The sequence below is a fragment of the Salvelinus fontinalis genome, chromosome 41 (genome assembly GCF_029448725.1).
Source record: "Salvelinus fontinalis isolate EN_2023a chromosome 41, ASM2944872v1, whole genome shotgun sequence".
NCBI classification, from domain to species: Eukaryota; Metazoa; Chordata; class Actinopteri; order Salmoniformes; family Salmonidae; genus Salvelinus; species Salvelinus fontinalis.
In genome coordinates this window covers 2,719,023-2,743,207 of record NC_074705.1, presented here as the reverse complement: position 1 = coordinate 2,743,207, position 24,185 = coordinate 2,719,023, and the positions used below count along the sequence as shown (strand labels likewise).

The following is a 24,185-nucleotide window of genomic DNA, read 5'->3' as shown; positions in this document are numbered from 1 at the left end:
CCTATCATTGAACAGGGTGGTACAGCCAGTAGGGTTGAGTGGAGGGTGTGTATAGTGTCTAACCTATCATTGAACAGGGTGGTACAGCCAGTAGGGTTGAGTGGAGGGTGTGTATAGTGTCTAACCTATCATTGAACAGGGTGGTACAGCCAGTAGGGTTGAGTGGAGGGTGTGTATAGTGTCTAACCTATCATTGAACAGGGTGGTACAGCCAGTAGGGTTGAGTGGAGGGTGTGTATAGTGACTAACCTATCATTGAACAGGGTGGTACAGCCAGTAGGGTTGAGTGGAGGGTGTGTATAGTGTCTAACCTATCATTGAACAGGGTGGTACAGCCAGTAGGGTTGAGTGGAGGGTGTGTATAGTGTCTAACCTATCATTGAACAGGGTGGTACAGCCAGTAGGGTTGAGTGGAGGGTGTGTATAGTGTCTAACCTATCATTGAACAGGGTGGTACAGCCAGTAGGGTTGAGTGGAGGGTGTGTATAGTGTCTAACCTATCATTGAACAGGGTGGTACAGCCAGTAGGGTTGAGTGGAGGGTGTGTATAGTGTCTAACCTATCATTGAACAGGGTGGTACAGCCAGTAGGGTTGAGTGGAGGGTGTGTATAGTGTCTAACCTATCATTGAACAGGGTGGTACAGCCAGTAGGGTTGAGTGGAGGGTGTGTATAGTGTCTAACCTATCATTGAACAGGGTGGTACAGCCAGTAGGGTTGAGTGGAGGGTGTGTATAGTGTCACCTATCATTGAACAGGGTGGTACAGCCAGTAGGGTTGAGTGGAGGGTGTGTATAGTGTCTAACCTATCATTGAACAGGGTGGTACAGCCAGTAGGGTTGAGTGGAGGGTGTGTATAGTGTCTAACCTATCATTGAACAGGGTGGTACAGCCAGTAGGGTTGAGTGGAGGGTGTGTATAGTGTCTAACCTATCATTGAACAGGGTGGTACAGCCAGTAGGGTTGAGTGGAGGGTGTGTATAGTGTCTAACCTATCATTGAACAGGGTGGTACAGCCAGTAGGGTTGAGTGGAGGGTGTGTATAGTGACTAACCTATCATTGAACAGGGTGGTACAGCCAGTAGGGTTGAGTGGAGGGTGTGTATAGTGTCTAACCTATCATTGAACAGGGTGGTACAGCCAGTAGGGTTGAGTGGAGGGTGTGTATAGTGTCTAACCTATCATTGAACAGGGTGGTACAGCCAGTAGGGTTGAGTGGAGGGTGTGTATAGTGTCTAACCTATCATTGAACAGGGTGGTACAGCCAGTAGGGTTGAGTGGAGGGTGTGTATAGTGTCCCTATCATTGAACAGGGTGGTACAGCCAGTAGGGTTGAGTGGAGGGTGTGTATAGTGTCTAACCTATCATTGAACAGGGTGGTACAGCCAGTAGGGTTGAGTGGAGGGTGTGTATAGTGTCCCTATCATTGAACAGGGTGGTACAGCCAGTAGGGTTGAGTGGAGGGTGTGTATAGTGTCTAACCTATCATTGAACAGGGTGGTACAGCCAGTAGGGTTGAGTGGAGGGTGTGTATAGTGTCTAACCTATCATTGAACAGGGTGGTACAGCCAGTAGGGTTGAGTGGAGGGTGTGTATAGTGTCCCTATCATTGAACAGGGTGGTACAGCCAGTAGGGTTGAGTGGAGGGTGTGTATAGTGTCTAACCTATCATTGAACAGGGTGGTACAGCCAGTAGGGTTGAGTGGAGGGTGTGTATAGTGTCCCTATCATTGAACAGGGTGGTACAGCCAGTAGGGTTGAGTGGAGGGTGTGTATAGTGTCCCTATCATTGAACAGGGTGGTACAGCCAGTAGGGTTGAGTGGAGGGTGTGTATAGTGTCTAACCTATCATTGAACAGGGTGGTACAGCCAGTAGGGTTGAGTGGAGGGTGTGTATAGTGTCTAACCTATCATTGAACAGGGTGGTACAGCCAGTAGGGTTGAGTGGAGGGTGTGTATAGTGTCCCTATCATTGAACAGGGTGGTACAGCCAGTAGGGTTGAGTGGAGGGTGTGTATAGTGTCTAACCTATCATTGAACAGGGTGGTACAGCCAGTAGGGTTGAGTGGAGGGTGTGTATAGTGTCTAACCTATCATTGAACAGGGTGGTACAGCCAGTAGGGTTGAGTGGAGGGTGTGTATAGTGTCCCTATCATTGAACAGGGTGGTACAGCCAGTAGGGTTGAGTGGAGGGTGTGTATAGTGTCTAACCTATCATTGAACAGGGTGGTACAGCCAGTAGGGTTGAGTGGAGGGTGTGTATAGTGTCCCTATCATTGAACAGGGTGGTACAGCCAGTAGGGTTGAGTGGAGGGTGTGTATAGTGTCTAACCTATCATTGAACAGGGTGGTACAGCCAGTAGGGTTGAGTGGAGGGTGTGTATAGTGTCTAACCTATCATTGAACAGGGTGGTACAGCCAGTAGGGTTGAGTGGAGGGTGTGTATAGTGTCCCTATCATTGAACAGGGTGGTACAGCCAGTAGGGTTGAGTGGAGGGTGTGTATAGTGTCTAACCTATCATTGAACAGGGTGGTACAGCCAGTAGGGTTGAGTGGAGGGTGTGTATAGTGACTAACCTATCATTGAACAGGGTGGTACAGCCAGTAGGGTTGAGTGGAGGGTGTGTATAGTGACTAACCTATCATTGAACAGGGTGGTACAGCCAGTAGGGTTGAGTGGAGGGTGTGTATAGTGTCTAACCTATCATTGAACAGGGTGGTACAGCCAGTAGGGTTGAGTGGAGGGTGTGTATAGTGTCCCTATCATTGAACAGGGTGGTACAGCCAGTAGGGTTGAGTGGAGGGTGTGTATAGTGTCTAACCTATCATTGAACAGGGTGGTACAGCCAGTAGGGTTGAGTGGAGGGTGTGTATAGTGTCTAACCTATCATTGAACAGGGTGGTACAGCCAGTAGGGTTGAGTGGAGGGTGTGTATAGTGTCTAACCTATCATTGAACAGGGTGGTACAGCCAGTAGGGTTGAGTGGAGGGTGTGTATAGTGTCTAACCTATCATTGAACAGGGTGGTACAGCCAGTAGGGTTGAGTGGAGGGTGTGTATAGTGACTAACCTATCATTGAACAGGGTGGTACAGCCAGTAGGGTTGAGTGGAGGGTGTGTATAGTGTCTAACCTATCATTGAACAGGGTGGTACAGCCAGTAGGGTTGAGTGGAGGGTGTGTATAGTGTCTAACCTATCATTGAACAGGGTGGTACAGCCAGTAGGGTTGAGTGGAGGGTGTGTATAGTGTCTAACCTATCATTGAACAGGGTGGTACAGCCAGTAGGGTTGAGGGGAGGGTGTGTATAGTGTCTAACCTATCATTGAACAGGGTGGTACAGCCAGTAGGGTTGAGTGGAGGGTGTGTATAGTGTCTAACCTATCATTGAACAGGGTGGTACAGCCAGTAGGGTTGAGTGGAGGGTGTGTATAGTGTCTAACCTATCATTGAACAGGGTGGTACAGCCAGTAGGGTTGAGGGGAGGGTGTGTATAGTGTCTAACCTATCATTGAACAGGGTGGTACAGCCAGTAGGGTTGAGTGGAGGGTGTGTATAGTGTCTAACCTATCATTGAACAGGGTGGTACAGCCAGTAGGGTTGAGTGGAGGGTGTGTATAGTGTCCCTATCATTGAACAGGGTGGTACAGCCAGTAGGGTTGAGTGGAGGGTGTGTATAGTGTCTAACCTATCATTGAACAGGGTGGTACAGCCAGTAGGGTTGAGTGGAGGGTGTGTATAGTGTCTAACCTATCATTGAACAGGGTGGTACAGCCAGTAGGGTTGAGTGGAGGGTGTGTATAGTGTCTAACCTATCATTGAACAGGGTGGTACAGCCAGTAGGGTTGAGTGGAGGGTGTGTATAGTGTCCCTATCATTGAACAGTGTGGTACAGCCCGTAGGGTTGAGTGGAGGGTGTGTATAGTGTCTAACCTATCATTGAACAGGGTGGTACAGCCAGTAGGGTTGAGTGGAGGGTGTGTATAGTGTCTAACCTATCATTGAACAGGGTGGTACAGCCAGTAGGGTTGAGTGGAGGGTGTGTATAGTGTCCCTATCATTGAACAGGGTGGTACAGCCAGTAGGGTTGAGTGGAGGGTGTGTATAGTGTCTAACCTATCATTGAACAGGGTGGTACAGCCAGTAGGGTTGAGTGGAGGGTGTGTATAGTGTCTAACCTATCATTGAACAGGGTGGTACAGCCAGTAGGGTTGAGTGGAGGGTGTGTATAGTGTCTAACCTATTATTGAACAGGGTGGTACAGCCCGTAGGGTTGAGTGGAGGGTGTGTATAGTGTCTAACCTATCATTGAACAGGGTGGTACAGCCAGTAGGGTTGAGTGGAGGGTGTGTATAGTGTCCCTATCATTGAACAGGGTGGTACAGCCAGTAGGGTTGAGTGGAGGGTGTGTATAGTGTCTAACCTATCATTGAACAGGGTGGTACAGCCAGTAGGGTTGAGTGGAGGGTGTGTATAGTGTCTAACCTATCATTGAACAGGGTGGTACAGCCAGTAGGGTTGAGTGGAGGGTGTGTATAGTGTCTAACCTATCATTGAACAGGGTGGTACAGCCAGTAGGGTTGAGTGGAGGGTGTGTATAGTGTCTAACCTATCATTGAACAGGGTGGTACAGCCAGTAGGGTTGAGTGGAGGGTGTGTATAGTGTCTAACCTATCATTGAACAGGGTGGTACAGCCAGTAGGGTTGAGTGGAGGGTGTGTATAGTGTCCCTATCATTGAACAGGGTGGTACAGCCAGTAGGGTTGAGTGGAGGGTGTGTATAGTGACTAACCTATCATTGAACAGGGTGGTACAGCCAGTAGGGTTGAGTGGAGGGTGTGTATAGTGTCTAACCTATCATTGAACAGGGTGGTACAGCCAGTAGGGTTGAGTGGAGGGTGTGTATAGTGTCTAACCTATCATTGAACAGGGTGGTACAGCCAGTAGGGTTGAGTGGAGGGTGTGTATAGTGTCTAACCTATCATTGAACAGGGTGGTACAGCCAGTAGGGTTGAGGGGAGGGTGTGTATAGTGTCTAACCTTTCATTGAACAGGGTGGTACAGCCAGTAGGGTTGAGTGGAGGGTGTGTATAGTGTCTAACCTATCATTGAACAGGGTGGTACAGCCAGTAGGGTTGAGTGGAGGGTGTGTATAGTGTCCCTATCATTGAACAGGGTGGTACAGCCAGTAGGGTTGAGTGGAGGGTGTGTATAGTGTCTAACCTATCATTGAACAGGGTGGTACAGCCAGTAGGGTTGAGTGGAGGGTGTGTATAGTGACTAACCTATCATTGAACAGGGTGGTACAGCCAGTAGGGTTGAGTGGAGGGTGTGTATAGTGTCCCTATCATTGAACAGGGTGGTACAGCCAGTAGGGTTGAGTGGAGGGTGTGTATAGTGTCTAACCTATCATTGAACAGGGTGGTACAGCCAGTAGGGTTGAGTGGAGGGTGTGTATAGTGTCTAACCTATCATTGAACAGGGTGGTACAGCCAGTAGGGTTGAGTGGAGGGTGTGTATAGTGTCTAACCTATCATTGAACAGGGTGGTACAGCCAGTAGGGTTGAGTGGAGGGTGTGTATAGTGTCTAACCTATCATTGAACAGGGTGGTACAGCCAGTAGGGTTGAGTGGAGGGTGTGTATAGTGTCTAACCTATCATTGAACAGGGTGGTACAGCCAGTAGGGTTGAGTGTGGGGCTGACAGACTTGGTCTGGTCCCAGATCTGTAGCAGTTCAGCCATTCGCTCCTCTGCACACTGAGCGGTCAGTCTGGCCTCAGCATCCTGGTCCCAGCAGTCCTCCATGGTCTCCTTCAGGGAACGCACCGCCTGGGGGGAGGTGACAGAGGCTAACACACACTATACCATACCACACACCACCACACACAATACCACACCATACCACAATACACCACACCATACCACACCACACCACACCCCACAACACCACAATACACCACCCCATACCATACCACACACCACCACACACCATACCACACCATACCACACAACACACACCACACCATACCACACCATACCATACCACACACCATACCACACCACACAATATACCACACCACACAATACACCACACCACACCATACCACACCACACCATACCACACACACCATACCACACCACACCATACCACACACACCATACCACACCACACCACACCATACCACACACCATACCACACACACCACACACACACCACAATACACCACACCACACACACCATACCACACCACAATACACCACACCACACCACACACCATACCATACCACACACCATACCATACCACACCACACACCATACCACACCACAACACAATACACCACACCATACACCACACCACAATACACCACACACAATATACCACACCACACCATACCACACCACAATACACCACACCACACCACATACACCATACCACAATACCCCACACCACACAATACACCACACACAATATACCACACACAATATACCACACCACAATACACACCAGCACAATACACACCACACCACACCATACACCACAATACACCATACACCACACCACACACCACAATACACACCACCACACCACACACCACAATACACACCACCACACCACACACCACAATACACACCACCACACCACACCACACCACACCACACACCACAATACACACCACACCACAATACACCACACCACAATACACACCACCACACCACACCACACCACAATACACCACAATACACACCACCACACCACACACCACAATACACACCACCACACCACACACCACAATACACACCACCACACCACACCACACACCACAATACACACCACACCACAATACACCACACCACAATACACCACACCACAATACACACCACCACACCACACCACACACCACAATACACACCACCACACCACAATACACACCACCACACCACACACCACACCACAATACACACCACCACACCACACACCACACCACAATACACACCACCACACCACACCACAATACACACCACCACACCACACCACAATACACACCACAATACACACCACCACACCACACCACAATACACACCACAATACACACCACACAACAATACACACCACAATACACACCACCACACCACACCACAATACACACCACCACACCACACCACAATACACCACACCACAATACACACCACAATACACACCACCACAATACACACCACCACAATACACACCACACCACACCACAATACACACCACCACAATACACCACACAACAATACACCACACAATACACACCACACCACACCACAATACACCACACACACACCACACCACCACAATACACACCACCACAATACACACCACCACAATACACCACACAACAATACACCACACCACACAACAATACACCACACACACCACAATACACCACACACCACAATACACACCACACCACAATACACACCACACCACAATACACACCACACCACAATACACACCACACCACAATACACACCACACCACACCACAATACACACCACACCACAATACACACCACACCACAATACACCACACCACAATACACCACACCACACCACAATACACCACACCACACCACAATACACCACACCACACCACACCACAATACACCACACCACAATACACCACACCACACCACACCACACCACAATACACCACAATACACCACACCACACCACACCACACCACAATACACACCACAATACACACCACAATACACACCACACACCACACCACACCACAATACACCACACCACAATACACCACACCACAATACACCACACCACAATACACCACACCACAATACACCACACCACAATACACCACACCACAATACACCACACCACAATACACACCACACACCACACCACACCACAATACACCACACCACAATACACCACACCACACCACAATACACCACACCACACCACACCACACCACAATACACACCACACCACAATACACACCACACCACAATACACACCACACCACAATACACACCACACCACAATACACACCACACCACAATACACACCACACCACAATACACACCACACCACAATACACCACACCACAATACACCACACCACAATACACCACACCACAATACACCACACCACAATACACCACACCACAATACACCACACCACAATACACCACACCACAATACACCACACCACAATACACCACACCACACAATACACACACCACACCACAATACACCACACCACAATACACCACACCACACAATACACACACCACACCACAATACACCACACCACAATACACCACACCACAATACACCACACCACACCACACCACAATACACCACACCACACCACAATACACCACACCACACCACAATACACCACACCACACCACACCACAATACACACCACACCACAATACACCACACCACAATACACCACACCACAATACACCACACCACACCACAATACACCACACCACAATACACCACACCACAATACACCACACCACACCACAATACACCACACCACAATACACCACACCACAATACACACCACACACCACACCACACCACAATACACACCACACTACACCACACCACAATACACACCACACTACACCACACCACAATACACACCACACCACAATACACACCACACCACAATACACACCACACCACAATACACCACACCACAATACACCACACCACAATACACCACAATACACCACACCACAATACACCACACCACAATACACACCACACCACAATACACACCACACCACAATACACACCACACCACAATACACACCACACCACAATACACACCACACCACAATACACACCACACCACACCACACCACAATACACCACACCACAATACACCACACCACAATACACCACACCACAATACACCACACCACAATACACCACACCACAATACACCACACCACAATACACCACACCACAATACACCACACCACAATACACCACACCACACCACACAATACACACACCACACCACACCACACCACAGGTCTCACCAGGCTGTTCTCCTTCCAGGCCTCAGGGAACTTGGGTCTCTGTTTCTCTCTGGACACCAGGACCTGCATGTCCTCAAAGGAGGGGTGGTTCCCTGCCTCGGCCTGAAACGCTACCTGGAAGTCTGGGACCGAATCTCCTGGGGAGACAGGAGGCGCATGAAGGAGGACATTCAATACTGGGAGAAAGGAGGAGCAGAACATGAAGGAGGACATTCAATACTGGGATTTAACCAGGGTCTGTACAACACTACAGACCCTGGTTAGATTCCAGGCTGTATCACAGCGGTCTAAGGCACTGCATCTCAGTGCTAGAGGCGTCACTACAGACCCTGGTTAGATTCCAGGCTGTATCACAACGGTCTAAGGCACTGCATCTCAGTGCTAGAGGCGTCACTACAGACCCTGGTTAGATTCCAGGCTGTATCACAGCGGTCTAAGGCACTGCATCTCAGTGCTAGAGGAGTCACTACAGACCCTGGTTAGATTCCAGGCTGTATCACATCCGGACGTGATTTGGACTCCCATAGGGCGGCGCACAATTGGCCCAGCCTGGGAAGAGGTCAGGGTTATTACCTGGGAAGAGGTCAGTACACCTCATGGAGGGTCTCCCAGCAGACGAAGCCCAGGGTCAGAGGTCAGGGTTATTACCTGGGAAGAGGTCAGTACACCTCATGAAGGTCTCCCAGTAGACGAGGCCCAGGGTTAGAGGTCAGGGTTATTACCTGGGAAGAGGTCAGTACACCTCATGGAGGGTCTCCCAGTAGACGAAGCCCAGGGTCAGAGGTCAGGGTTATTACCTGGGAAGAGGTCAGTACACCTCATGAAGGTCTCCCAGTAGACGAGGCCCAGGGTTAGAGGTCAGGGTTATTACCTGGGAAGAGGTCAGTACACCTCATGAAGGTCTCCCAATAGACGAGGCCCAGGGTCAGAGGTCAGGGTTATTACCTGGGAAGAGGTCAGTACACCTCATGAAGGTCTCCCAGTAGACGAGACCCAGGGTCAGAGGTCAGGGTTATTACCTGGGAAGAGGTCAGTACACCTCATGAAGGTCTCCCAGTAGACGAAGCCCAGGGTCAGAGGTCAGGGTTATTACCTGGGAAGAGGTCAGTACACCTCATGAAGGTCTCCCAGTAGACGAAGCCCAGGGTCAGAGGTCAGGGTTATTACCTGGGAAGAGGTCAGTACACCTCATGAAGGTCTCCCAGTAGACGAAGCCCAGGGTCAGAGGTCAGGGTTATTACCTGGGAAGAGGTCAGTACACCTCATGAAGGTCTCCCAGTAGACGAAGCCCAGGGTCAGAGGTCAGGGTTATTACCTGGGAAGAGGTCAGTACACCTCATGAAGGTCTCCCAGTAGACGAGGCCCAGGGTCAGAGGTCAGGGTTATTACCTGGGAAGAGATCAGTAAACCTCATGAAGGGTCTCCCAGTAGACGAGGCCCAGGGTCAGAGGTCAGGGTTATTACCTGGGAAGAGGTCAGTACACCTCATGAAGGTCTCCCAGTAGACGAGGCCCAGGGTTAAAGGTCAGGGTTATTACCTGGGAAGAGGTCAGTACACCTCATGAAGGTCTCCCAGTAGACGAGGCCCAGGGTTAGAGGTCAGGGTTATTACCTGGGAAGAGGTCAGTACACCTCATGAAGGTCTCCCAGTAGACGAGGCCCAGGGTTATTACCTGGGAAGAGGTCAGTACACCTCATGGAGGGTCTCCCAGTAGACGAAGCCCAGGGTTAGAGGTCAGGGTTATTACCTGTGAAGAGGTCAGTACACCTCATGAAGGTCTCCCAGTAGACGAGGCCCAGGGTTAGAGGTCAGGGTTATTACCTGGGAAGAGGTCAGTACACCTCATGAAGGTCTCCCAGTAGACGAGGCCCAGGGTTAGAGGTCAGGGTTATTACCTGGGAAGAGGTCAGTACACCTCATGAAGGTCTCCCAGTAGACGAGGCCCAGGGTTAGAGGTCAGGGTTATTACCTGGGAAGAGGTCAGTACACCTCATGAAGGTCTCCCAGTAGACGAGGCCCAGGGTCAGAGGTCAGGGTTATTACCTGGGAAGAGGTCAGTACACCTCATGAAGGTCTCCCAGTAGACGAGGCCCAGGGTTAGAGGTCAGGGTTATTACCTGGGAAGAGGTCAGTACACCTCATGAAGGTCTCCCAGTAGACGAGGCCCAGGGTCAGAGGTCAGGGTTATTACCTGGGAAGAGGTCAGTACACCTCATGAAGGTCTCCCAATAGACGAGGCCCAGGGTCAGAGGTCAGGGTTATTACCTGGGAAGAGGTCAGTACACCTCATGAAGGTCTCCCAGTAGACGAGGCCCAGGGTCAGAGGTCAGGGTTATTACCTGGGAAGAGGTCAGTACACCTCATGAAGGTCTCCCAATAGACGAGGCCCAGGGTCAGAGGTCAGGGTTATTACCTGGGAAGAGGTCAGTACACCTCATGAAGGTCTCCCAGTAGACGAGGCCCAGGGTCAGAGGTCAGGGTTATTACCTGGGAAGAGGTCAGTACACCTCATGAAGGTCTCCCAATAGACGAGGCCCAGGGTTAGAGGTCAGGGTTATTACCTGGGAAGAGGTCAGTACACCTCATGAAGGTCTCCCAGTAGACGAGACCCAGGGTCAGAGGTCAGGGTTATTACCTGGGAAGAGGTCAGTACACCTCATGAAGGTCTCCCAGTAGACGAAGCCCAGGGTCAGAGGTCAGGGTTATTACCTGGGAAGAGGTCAGTACACCTCATGAAGGTCTCCCAGTAGACGAAGCCCAGGGTCAGAGGTCAGGGTTATTACCTGGGAAGAGGTCAGTACACCTCATGAAGGTCTCCCAGTAGACGAAGCCCAGGGTCAGAGGTCAGGGTTATTACCTGGGAAGAGGTCAGTACACCTCATGAAGGTCTCCCAGTAGACGAAGCCCAGGGTCAGAGGTCAGGGTTATTACCTGGGAAGAGGTCAGTACACCTCATGAAGGTCTCCCAGTAGACGAGGCCCAGGGCGTACATGTCCACCTGCTTCAGAGCCGACTCACAGTCCCTCAGGTTCACCGCCCCCTCCAGAACCTCTGGGGCCATGTAGCGGATCGTTCCCACCTGTAGAGAGACAGAACCAGTGTTATAACTCTACACTAACCCTCCAGAACCTCTGGGGCCATGTAGCGGATCGTTCCCACCTGTAGAGAGACAGAACCAGTGTTATAACTCTACACTAACCCTCCAGAACCTCTGGGGCCATGTAGCGGATCGTTCCCACCTGTAGAGAGACAGAACCAGTGTTATAACTCTACACTAACCCTCCAGAACCTCTGGGGCCATGTAGCGGATCGTTCCCACCTGTAGAGAGACAGAACCAGTGTTATAACTCTACACTAACCCTCCAGAACCTCTGGGGCCATGTAGCGGATCGTTCCCACCTGTAGAGAGACAGAACCAGTGTTATAACTCTACACTAACCCTCCAGAACCTCTGGGGCCATGTAGTGGACTGGACCCACCTGGAGAGAGACAGAACCAGTGTTATAACTCTACACTAACCCTCCAGAACCTCTGGGACCATGTAGTGGACTGGACCCACCTGGAGAGAGACAGAACCAGTGTTATAACTCTACACTAACCCTCCAGAACCTCTGGGACCATGTAGTGGACTGGACCCACCTGGAGAGAGACAGAACCAGTGTTATAACTCTACACTAACCCTACAGAACCTCTGGGACCATGTAGTGGACCGGACCCACCTGGAGAGAGACAGAACCAGTGTTATAACTCTCTACTAACCCTCCAGAACCTCTGGGACCATGTAGTGGACTGGACCCACCTGGAGAGAGACAGAACCAGTGTTTAAATACATAATCTCTAACCCTAACCACCCACTCCAGAATGCCCCAAGCCATGTAGCGGATAGTTCCTACCTGGAGAGACGTGGGTTCCAAAGGGTTCTATGGTCTCCCCTCACCTCACTGATGACGTGGGTTCCAAAGGGTTCTATAGACTCCCCTCACCTCACTGATGACGTGGGTTCCAAAGGGTTCTATGGTCTCCCCTCACCTCACTGATGACGTGGGTTCCAAAGGGTTCTAGAGACTCACCTCACTGATGACATTGGTTCCAAAGGGTTCTATGGTCTCCCCTCACCTCACTGATAACATTGGTTCCAAAGGGTTCTATGGGCTCCCCTCACCTCACTGATGACGTGGGTTCCAAAGGGTTCTATAGACTCCCCTCACCTCACTGATGACATTGGTTCCAAAGGGTTCTATGGTCTCCCCTCACTGATGACATTGGTTCCAAAGGGTTCTATGGTCTCCCCTCACCTCACTGATGGCAGCGTTCTCCTCCTCTCCCTGCCGTAACGGCCGGTTCCCCGTCAACTTCATGGAGAGGCCAAAGTCGATGATGACACACGTTCCGTCGTTCTTCACCAGAATGTTCCGACTGTTCAGATCTCTGTGAGACACAGCTGGCTTATAGAAGTCTGGAAGAGGAGGGGAGAGAGGAGGATGACGAGGAGGAAGAAGAGAGGATGATGAGGGAGAAGAGAGGAGGGGGAGGAAGAGAGGAGGGGGAGGAAAAGAGGAGGGGGAGGAAAAGAGGAGGGGGAGGAAGAGGGGGAGGAAAAGAGGAGGGGGAGGAAAAGAGGAGGGGGAGGAAGAGGGGGAGAAGAGAGGATGATGAGGGAGAAGAGAGGAAGAGGGGGAGAAGAGAGGATGAGGGAGAAGAGAGGATGAGGAGGGAGAAGAGAGGATGAGGGAGAAGAGAGGGGGAGGAAGAGAGGAGGGGGTGGAGAGAGAAGAGAGGAGGGGGAGGAGGGAGAAGAGAGGAAGAGAGGAGGGGGAGGAATAGAGGAGGGGGAGGAGGGAGAAGAGGAGAGAGAAAGGAGTTACAAGATAATATTTAGAACTAGGACCGTGGTCGTTCATAATAGATGAGGAGAACTGATCCTCTACCAGTTATTACTGACAACCAGGACACAGGCAGACCTCTACTGACTTGGTGTAGTATCACAGTATCCACTAGAGGGCAGTGAGAGGCAGACCTCTACTGACTTGGTGTAGTATCACAGTATCCACTAGAGGGCAGTGAGAGGCAGACCTCTACTGACTTGGTGTAGTATCACAGTATCCACTAGAGGGCAGTGAGAGGCAGACCTCTACTGACTTGGTGTAGTATCACAGTATCCACTAGAGGGCAGTGAGAGGCAGACCTCTACTGACTTGGTGTAGTATCACAGTATCCACTAGAGGGCAGTGAGAGGCAGACCTCTACTGACTTGGTGTAGTATCACAGTATCCACTAGAGGGCAGTGTGAGGCAGACCTCTACTGACTTGGTGTAGTATCACAGTATCCACTAGAGGGCAGTGAGAGGCAGACCTCTACTGACTTGGTGTAGTATCACAGTATCCACTAGAGGGCAGTGAGAGGCAGACAGAGTAGTACTCTGGTGAAAGTATTGTAGAATAGAGCAGTACTCTGGTGATAGTATTGTAGACCAGAGCAGTACTCTGGTGATAGTATTGTAGAATAGAGCAGTACTCTGGTGATAGTATTGTAGACCAGAGCAGTACTCTGGTGAAAGTATTGTAGACCAGAGCAGTACTCTGGTGATAGTATTGTAGAATAGAGCAGTACTCTGGTGAAAGTATTGTAGACCAGAGCAGTACTCTGGTGAAAGTATTGTAGACCAGAGCAGTACTCTGGTGAAAGTATTGTAGACCAGAGCAGTACTCTGGTGATAGTATTGTAGACCAGAGCAGTACTCTGGTGATAGTATTGTAGAATAGAGCAGTACTCTGGTGATAGTAGTGTAGACCAGAGCAGTACTCTGGTGATAGTATTGTAGACCAGAGCAGTACTCTGGTGATAGTATTGTAGACCAGAGCAGTACTCAGGTGATAGTATTGTAGAATAGAGCAGTACTCTGGTGATAGTATTGTAGACCAGAGCAGTACTCTGGTGATAGTATTGTAGAACAGAGCAGTACTCTGGTGATAGTATTGTAGAACAGAGCAGTACTCTGGTGATAGTATTGTAGACCAGAGCAGTACTCTGGTGATAGTATTGTAGACCAGAGCAGTACTCTGGCGATAGTATTGTAGAACAGAGCAGTACTCTGGTGATAGTATTGTAGACCAGAGCAGTACTCTGGTGATAGTATTGTAGACCAGAGCAGTACTCTGGTGATAGTATTGTAGACCAGAGCAGTACTCTGGTGATAGTATTGTAGAATAGAGCAGTACTCATGTGATAGTATTGTAGAATAGAGCAGTACTCTGGTGATAGTATTGTAGAATAGAGCAGTACTCTGGTGATAGTATTGTATTACTCTGGTGATAGTATTGTAGAATAGAGCAGTACTCTGGTGATAGTATTGTAGAATAGAGCAGTACTCTGGTGATAGTATTGTAGAATAGAGCAGTACTCTGGTGATAGTATTGTAGTACTCTGGTGATAGTATTGTAGACCAGAGCAGTACTCTGGTGATAGTATTGTAGAATAGAGCAGTACTCTGGTGATAGTATTGTAGAATAGAGCAGTACTCTGGTGATAGTATTGTAGACCAGAGCAGTACTCTGGTGATAGTATTGTATTACTCTGGTGATAGTATTGTAGAATAGAGCAGTACTCTGGTGATAGTATTGTAGACCAGAGCAGTACTCTGGTGATAGTATTGTAGACCAGAGCAGTACTCTGGTGATAGTATTGTAGACCAGAGCAGTACTCTGGTGATAGTATTGTATTACTCTGGTGATAGTATTGTAGACCAGAGCAGTACTCTGGCGATAGTATTGTAGAACAGAGCAGTACTCTGGTGATAGTATTGTAGAATAGAGCAGTACTCTGGTGATAGTATTGTAGACCAGAGCAGTACTCTGGTGATAGTATTGCAGAGGATGGCTACATTACTACTCTACATTGAACCACAGAGGATGGCTACATTACTAATCCACATTGAACCAGAGGATGGCTACATTACTAATCCACATTGAACCACAGAGGATGGCTACATTACTACTCCCCATTGAACCACAGAGGATGGCTACATTACTACTCCACATTGAACCACAGAGGATGGCTACATTACTACTCCACATTGAACCAGAGGATGGCTACATTACTACTCTACATTGAACCACAGAGGATGGCTACATTACTACTCCCCATTGAACCAGAGGATGGCTACATTACTACTCTACATTGAACCACAGAGGATGGCTACATTACTACTCCCCATTGAACCACAGAGGATGGCTACATTACTACTCCACATTGAACCACAGAGGATGGCTACATTACTACTCCACATTGAACCACAGAGGATGGCTACATTACTACTCCACATTGAACCAGAGGATGGCTACATTACTACTCCACATTGAACCACAGAGGATGGCTACATTACTACTCTATATTGAACCCCAGAGGATGGCTACATTACTACTCCACATTGAACCCCAGAGGATGGCTACATTACTACACCCCATTGAACCAGAGGATGGCTACATTACTACTCTATATTGAACCAGAGGATGGCTACATTACTACTCCCCATTGAACCACAGAGGATGGCTACATTACTACTCCACATTGAACCCCAGAGGATGGACAGGGCGTAGAGGTCAGGGCGTAGAGGTCAGGTGGTCAGGGCGTAGAGGTCAGGTGGACAGGGCGTAGAGGTCAGGTGGACAGGGTGTAGAGGTCAGGTGGACAGGGTGTAGAGGTCAGGTGGACAGGGTGTAGAGGTCAGGGCGTAGAGGTCAGGTGGACAGGGCGTAGGGGTCAGGTGGACAGGGCGTAGAGGTCAGGTGGACAGGGCGTAGAGGTCAGGTGGACAGGGCGTAGGGGTCAGGTGGTCAGGGCGTAGGTCAGGGCGTAGAGGTCAGGTGGACAGGGCGTAGAGGTCAGGTGGTCAGGGCGTAGAGGTCAGGTGGACAGGGCGTAGAGGTCAGGGCGTAGAGGTCAGGTGGACAGGGCGTAGAGGTCAGGGCGTAGAGGTCAGGGTGTAGAGGTCAGGGCGTAGAGGTCAGGTGGACAGGGTGTAGAGGTCAGGGCGTAGAGGTCAGGTGGTCAGGGCGTAGAGGTCAGGTGGACAGGTCGTAGAGGTCAGGTGGACAGGGCGTAGAGGTCAGGGCGTAGAGGTCAGGTGGACATGGCGTAGAGGTCAGGTGGACAGGGCGTAGAGGTCAGGGTGTAGAGGTCAGGTGGTCAGGGTGTAGAGGTCAGGGCGTAGAGGTCAGGTGGACAGGGCGTAGAGGTCAGGTGGACAGGGCGTAGAGGTCAGGGTGTAGAGGTCAGGGCGTAGAGGTCAGGTGGACAGGGCGTAGAGGTCAGGGTGTAGAGGTCAGGTGGTCAGGGTGTAGAGGTCAGGGCGTAGAGGTCAGGTGGACAGGGCGTAGAGGTCAGGTGGACAGGGCGTAGAGGTCAGGGTGTAGAGGTCAGGGCGTAGAGGTCAGGTGGACAGGGTGTAGAGGTCAGGGCGTAGAGGTCAGGTGGACAGGGCGTAGAGGTCAGGGCGTAGAGGTCAGGGTGTAGAGGTCAGGGCGTAGAGGTCAGGTGGACAGGGCGTAGAGGTCAGGGCGTAGAGGTCAGGTGGACAGGGTGTAGAGGTCAGGAGGTCAGGGCGTAGAGGTCAGGTGGACAGGGTGTAGAGGTTAGGTGGTCAGGGTGTAGAGGTCAGGGCGTAGAGGTCAGGGCGTAGAGGTCAGGTGAACAGGGCGTAGAGGTCAGGTGGACAGGGCGTAGAGGTCAGGGCGTAGAGGTCAGGGCGTAGAGGTCAGGTGGACAGGGCGTAGAGGTCAGGTGGACAGGGCGTAGAGGTCAGGTGGACAGGGCGTAGAGGTCAGGTGGACAGGGCGTAGAGGTCAGGTGGACAGGGCGTAGAGGTCAGGGCGTAGAGGTCAGGGCGTAGAGGTCAGGTGGACAGGGCGTAGAGGTCAGGGCGTAGAGGTCAGGTGGACAGGGCGTAGAGGTCAGGGTGTAGAGGTCAGGTGGACAGGGCGTAGAGGTCAGGTGGTCAGGGCGTAGAGGTCAGGTGGACAGGGCGTAGAGGTCAGGGTGTAGAGGTCAGGTGGACAGGGCGTAGAGGTCAGGTGGACAGGGCGTAGAGGTCAGGGCGTAGAGGTCAGGTGAACAGGGCGTAGAGGTCAGGTGAACAGGGCGTAGAGGTCAGGTGGACAGGGCGTAGAGGTCAGGTGAACAGGGCGTAGAGGTCAGGGTGTAGAGGTCAGGTGGACAGGGCGTAGAGGTCAGGTGGTCAGGGCGTAGAGGTCAGGAGGTCAGGGCGTAGAGGTCAGGTGGACAGGGTGTAGAGGTTAGGTGGACAGGGCGTAGAGGTCAGGGTGTAGAGGTCAGGGCGTAGAGGTCAGGGCGTAGAGGTCAGGTGAACAGGGCGTAGAGGTCAGGTGGACAGGGCGTAGAGGTCAGGGCGTAGAGGTCAGGGCGTAGAGGTCAGGTGGACAGGGCGTAGAGGTCAGGTGGACAGGGCGTAGAGGTCAGGTGGACAGGGCGTAGAGGTCAGGTGGACAGGGCGTAGAGGTCAGGGCGTAGAGGTCAGGGCGTAGAGGTCAGGTGAACAGGGCGTAGAGGTCAGGTGGACAGGGCGTAGAGGTCAGGGCGTAGAGGTCAGGTGGACAGGGCGTAGAGGTCAGGGTGTAGAGGTCAGGTGGACAGGGCGTAGAGGTCAGGTGGTCAGGGCGTAGAGGTCAGGTGGACAGGGCGTAGAGGTCAGGGTGTAGAGGTCAGGTGGACAGGGCGTAGAGGTCAGGGCGTAGAGGTCAGGTGAACAGGGCGTAGAGGTCAGGTGGACAGGGCGTAGAGGTCAGGTGAACAGGGCGTAGAGGTCAGGGTGTAGAGGTCAGGTGGACAGGGCGTAGAGGTCAGGTGGACAGGGTGTAGAGGTCAGGGCGTAGAGGTCAGGTGGACAGGGCGTAGAGGTCAGGGTGTAGAGGTCAGGTGGACAGGGCGTAGAGGTCAGGGTGTAGAGGTCAGGTGGACAGGGCATAGAGGTCAGGGTGTAGAGGTCAGGTGGACAGGGCGTAGAGGTCAGGGTGTAGAGGTCAGGTGGACAGGGTGTAGAGGTCAGGTGGACAGGGCGTAGAGGTCAGGGTGTAGAGGTCAGGTGGACAGGGTGTAGAGGTCAGGTGGACAGGGCGTAGAGGTCAGGGTGTAGAGGTCAGGTGGACAGGGCGTAGAGGTCAGGGTGTAGAGGTCAGGTGGACAGGGCGTAGAGGTCAGGTGGACAGGGCGTAGAGGTCAGGGTGTAGAGGTCAGGTGGACAGGGCGTAGAGGTCAGGTGGACAGGGTGTAGAGGTCAGGTGGACAGGGCGTAGAGGTCAGGGTGTAGAGGTCAGGTGGACAGGGCGTAGAGGTCAGGGTGTAGAGGTCAGGTGGACAGGGCGTAGAGGTCAGGGTGTAGAGGTCAGGTGGACAGGGCGTAGAGGTCAGGGTGTAGAGGTCAGGTGGACAGGGCGTAGAGGTCAGGGTGTAGAGGTCAGGTGGACAGGGTGTAGAGGTCAGGGCGTAGAGGTCAGGGCGTAGAGGTCAGGTGGACAGGGCGTAGAGGTCAGGTGGACAGGGCGTAGAGGTCAGGTGGACAGGGCGTAGAGGTCAGGGCGTAGAGGTCAGGGCGTAGAGGTCAGGGCGTAGAGGTCAGGGCGTAGAGGTCAGGGCGTAGAGGTCAGGGTGTAGAGGTCAGGGCGTAGAGGTCAGGTGGACAGGGCGTAGAGGTCAGGGCGTAGAGGACAGGTGTATGTCTCACCTCCTTTAAGCAGTTCAGTATGCAGGTACGCCAGGCCTCTGGTGATGGAATGGGCCAGACGACAGCTACTCATCCAGTCTCCTGTCTGCAGGCCCAAGTAGCAATACAAAGAGCCCTGACAGAGAGATATACTGTATTAATACATCATACTACACACAGAGAGAGAGATATACTGTATTAATACATCATACTACACCAGGACACAGAGAGAGATATACTGTATTAATACATCATACTACACCAGGACACAGAGAGAGATATATACTGTATTAATACATCATACTACACAGAGAGAGAGAGATATACTGTATTAATACATCATACTACACCAGGACACAGAGAGAGATATACTGTATTAATACATCATACTACACCAGGACACAGAGAGAGATATATACTGTATTAATACATCATACTACACCAGGACATAGAGAGAGATATACTGTATTAATACATCACACTACACCAGGACACAGAGAGATATACTGTATTAATACATCATACTACACCAGGACACAGAGAGAGATATATACTGTATTAATATATCATACTACACCAGGACACAGAGAGAGAGATATACTGTATTAATACATCATACTACACACAGAGAGAGAGATATACTGTATTAATACATCATACTACACACAGAGAGATATATACTGTATTAATACATCATACTACACACAGAGAGAGATATATACTGCATTAATACATCATACTACACACAGAGAGAGATATACTATATTAATACATCATACTACACACAGAGAGAGATATATACTGTATTAATACATCATACTACACACAGAGAGATATATACTGTATTAATACATCATACTACACCAGGACACAGAGAGAGAGATATACTGTATTAATACATCATACTACACCAGGACACAGAGAGATATACTGTATTAATACATCATACTACACCAGGACACAGAGAGAGAGAGATATACTGTATTGATACATCACACTACACACAGAGAGAGAGATATACTGTATTAATACATCATACTACAATGAGAGAGAGATATATACTGTATTAATACATCATACTACACCAGGACACAGAGAGAGAGATATATACTGTATTAATACATCACACTACACCAGGACACAGAGAGAGATATACTGTATTAATACATCATACTACACCAGGACACAGAGAGAGATATATACTGTATTAATACATCATACTACACACAGAGAGATATATATACTGTATTAATACATCATACTACACACAGAGAGAGAGATATACTGTATTAATACATCATACTACACACAGAGAGAGAGATATACTGTATTAATACATTATACTACACACAGAGAGAGAGATATACTGTATTAATACATCATACTACACACAGAGAGAGAGATATACTGTATTAATACATCATACTATACCAGGACACAGAGAGAGATATACTGTATTAATACATCATACTACACCAGGACACAGAGAGAGAGATATACTGTATTAATACATCATACTACACACAGAGAGAGAGATATACTGTATTAATACATCATACTACACACAGAGAGAGATATACTGTATTAATACATCATACTACACCAGGACACACAGAAGAGATATACTGTATTAATACATCATACTACACCAGGACACAGAGAGAGATATACTGTATTAATACATCATACTACACACAGAGCGAGATATACTGTATTAATACATCATACTACACCAGGACACAGAGAGAGATATACTGTATTAATACATCATACTACACCAGGACACAGAGAAGAGATATACTGTATTAATACATCATACTACACAGAGAGAGATATATACTGTATTAATACATCATACTACACACAGAGAGAGAGATATATACTGTATTAATACATCACACTACACCAGGACACAGAGAGATATACTGTATTAATACATCATACTACACCAGGACACAGAGAGAGATATATACTGTATTAATACATCATACTACACCAGGACACAGAGAGAGATATACTGTATTAATACATCATACTACACCAGGACACAGAGATATATACTGTATTAATACATCATACTACACACAGAGAGAGAGATATACTGTATTAATACATCATACTACACCAGGACACAGAGAGAGAGATATACTGTATTAATACATCATACTACACCAGGACACAGAGAGATATACTGTATTAATACATCATACTACACCAGGACACAGAGAGAGATATACTGTATTAATACATCATACTACACCAGGACACAGAGAGAGAGATATACTGTATTAATACATCATACTACACACAGAGAGAGAGATATACTGTATTAATACATCATACTACACCAGGACACAGAGAGAGATATACTGTATTAATACATCATACTACACCAGGACACAGAGAGAGAGATATACTGTATTAATACATCATACTACACCAGGACACAGAGAGATATACTGTATTAATACATCATACTACACCAGGACACAGAGAGAGATATACTGTATTAATACATCATACTACACCAGGACACAGAGAGAGAGATATACTGTATTAATACATCATATTACACCAGGACACAGAGAGAGAGATATACTGTATTAATACATCATACTACACAGAGAGAGATATACTGTATTAATATATCATACTACACCAGGACACAGAGAGAGAGATATACTGTATTAATACATCATACTACACAGAGAAAGAGATATACTGTATTAATACATCACACTACACCAGGACACAGAGAGATATACTGTATTAATACATCATACTACACCAGGACACAGAGAGAGAGAGATATACTGTATTAATACATCATACTACACCAGGACACAGAGATATATACTGTATTAATACATCATACTACACACCGAGAGAGATATAATGTATTAATACATCACACTACACAGAGAGAGATATACTGTATTAATACATCATACTACACAGAGAGATAGATATACTGTATTAATACATCATACTACAACAGGACACACAGATATATATACTGTATTAATACATCATACTACACCAGGACACAGAGAGATATACTGTATTAATACATCATACTACACCAGGACACAGAGAGAGATATACTGTATTAATACATCATACTACACCAGGACACAGAGAGAGATATACTGTATTAATACATCACACTACACAGAGAGAGAGATATACTGTATTAATACATCATACTACACCAGGACACAGACACAGATATACTGTATTAATACATCATACTACACCAGGACACAGAGAGAGATAAACTGTATTAATAATTCATACTACACACAGAGAGAGATATACTGTATTAATACATCATACTACACCAGGACACACAGAGAGAGATATACTGTATTAATACATCACACTACACAGAGAGAGAGAGAGAGATATACTGTATTAATACATCATACTACACCAGGACACAGAGAGAGATATATTGTATTAATACATCATACTACACCAGGTCACAGAGAGAGAGACATACTGTATTAATACATCATACTACACAGAGAAAGAGATATACTGTATTAATAGATCATACTACACCAGGACACAGAGAGAGAGATATACTGTATTAATACATCATACTACACCAGGACACAGAGAGATATACTGTATTAATACATCATACTACACCAGGACACAGAGATATATACTGTATTAATACATCATACTACACCAGGACACACAGAAGAGATATACTGTATTAATACATCATACTACACCAGGACACAGAGAGAGATATACTGTATTAATACATCATACTACACACAGAGCGAGATATACTGTATTAATACATCATACTACACCAGGACACAGAGAGAGATATACTGTATTAATACATCATACTACACCAGGACACAGAGAAGAGATATACTGTATTAATACATCATACTACACAGAGAGAGATATATACTGTATTAATACATCATACTACACACAGAGAGAGAGATATATACTGTATTAATACATCACACTACACCAGGACACAGAGAGATATACTGTATTAATACATCATACTACACCAGGACACAGAGAGAGATATATACTGTATTAATACATCATACTACACCAGGACACAGAGAGAGATATACTGTATTAATACATCATACTACACCAGGACACAGAGATATATACTGTATTAATACATCATACTACACACAGAGAGAGAGATATACTGTATTAATACATCATACTACACCAGGACACAGAGAGAGAGATATACTGTATTAATACATCATACTACACCAGGACACAGAGAGATATACTGTATTAATACATCATACTACACCAGGACACAGAGAGAGATATACTGTATTAATACATCATACTACACCAGGACACAGAGAGAGAGATATACTGTATTAATACATCATACTACACA

The 24,185-nt window shown here is 48.4% G+C and overlaps 1 protein-coding gene across 3 annotated transcripts in view; it reads right to left on the bottom strand.

Annotated features, from left to right (window-relative positions):
• The window catches only part of LOC129840267 (bone morphogenetic protein receptor type-2-like), a 133,734-nt gene that overhangs the window by 17,109 nt on the left and 92,440 nt on the right, over positions 1–24,185 (bottom strand). For all 3 annotated transcript variants that reach the window (XM_055908020.1, XM_055908019.1, XM_055908021.1), the window contains 5 exons: positions 19,805–19,919; positions 13,364–13,524; positions 12,000–12,147; positions 9,068–9,204; positions 5,653–5,828 (listed from right to left, as the gene is read on the bottom strand). In XM_055908020.1, the coding sequence (XP_055763995.1) occupies positions 5,653–5,828; positions 9,068–9,204; positions 12,000–12,147; positions 13,364–13,524; positions 19,805–19,919 (737 nt within the window). The remainder of the gene's footprint in view (positions 1–5,652; positions 5,829–9,067; positions 9,205–11,999; positions 12,148–13,363; positions 13,525–19,804; positions 19,920–24,185) is intronic.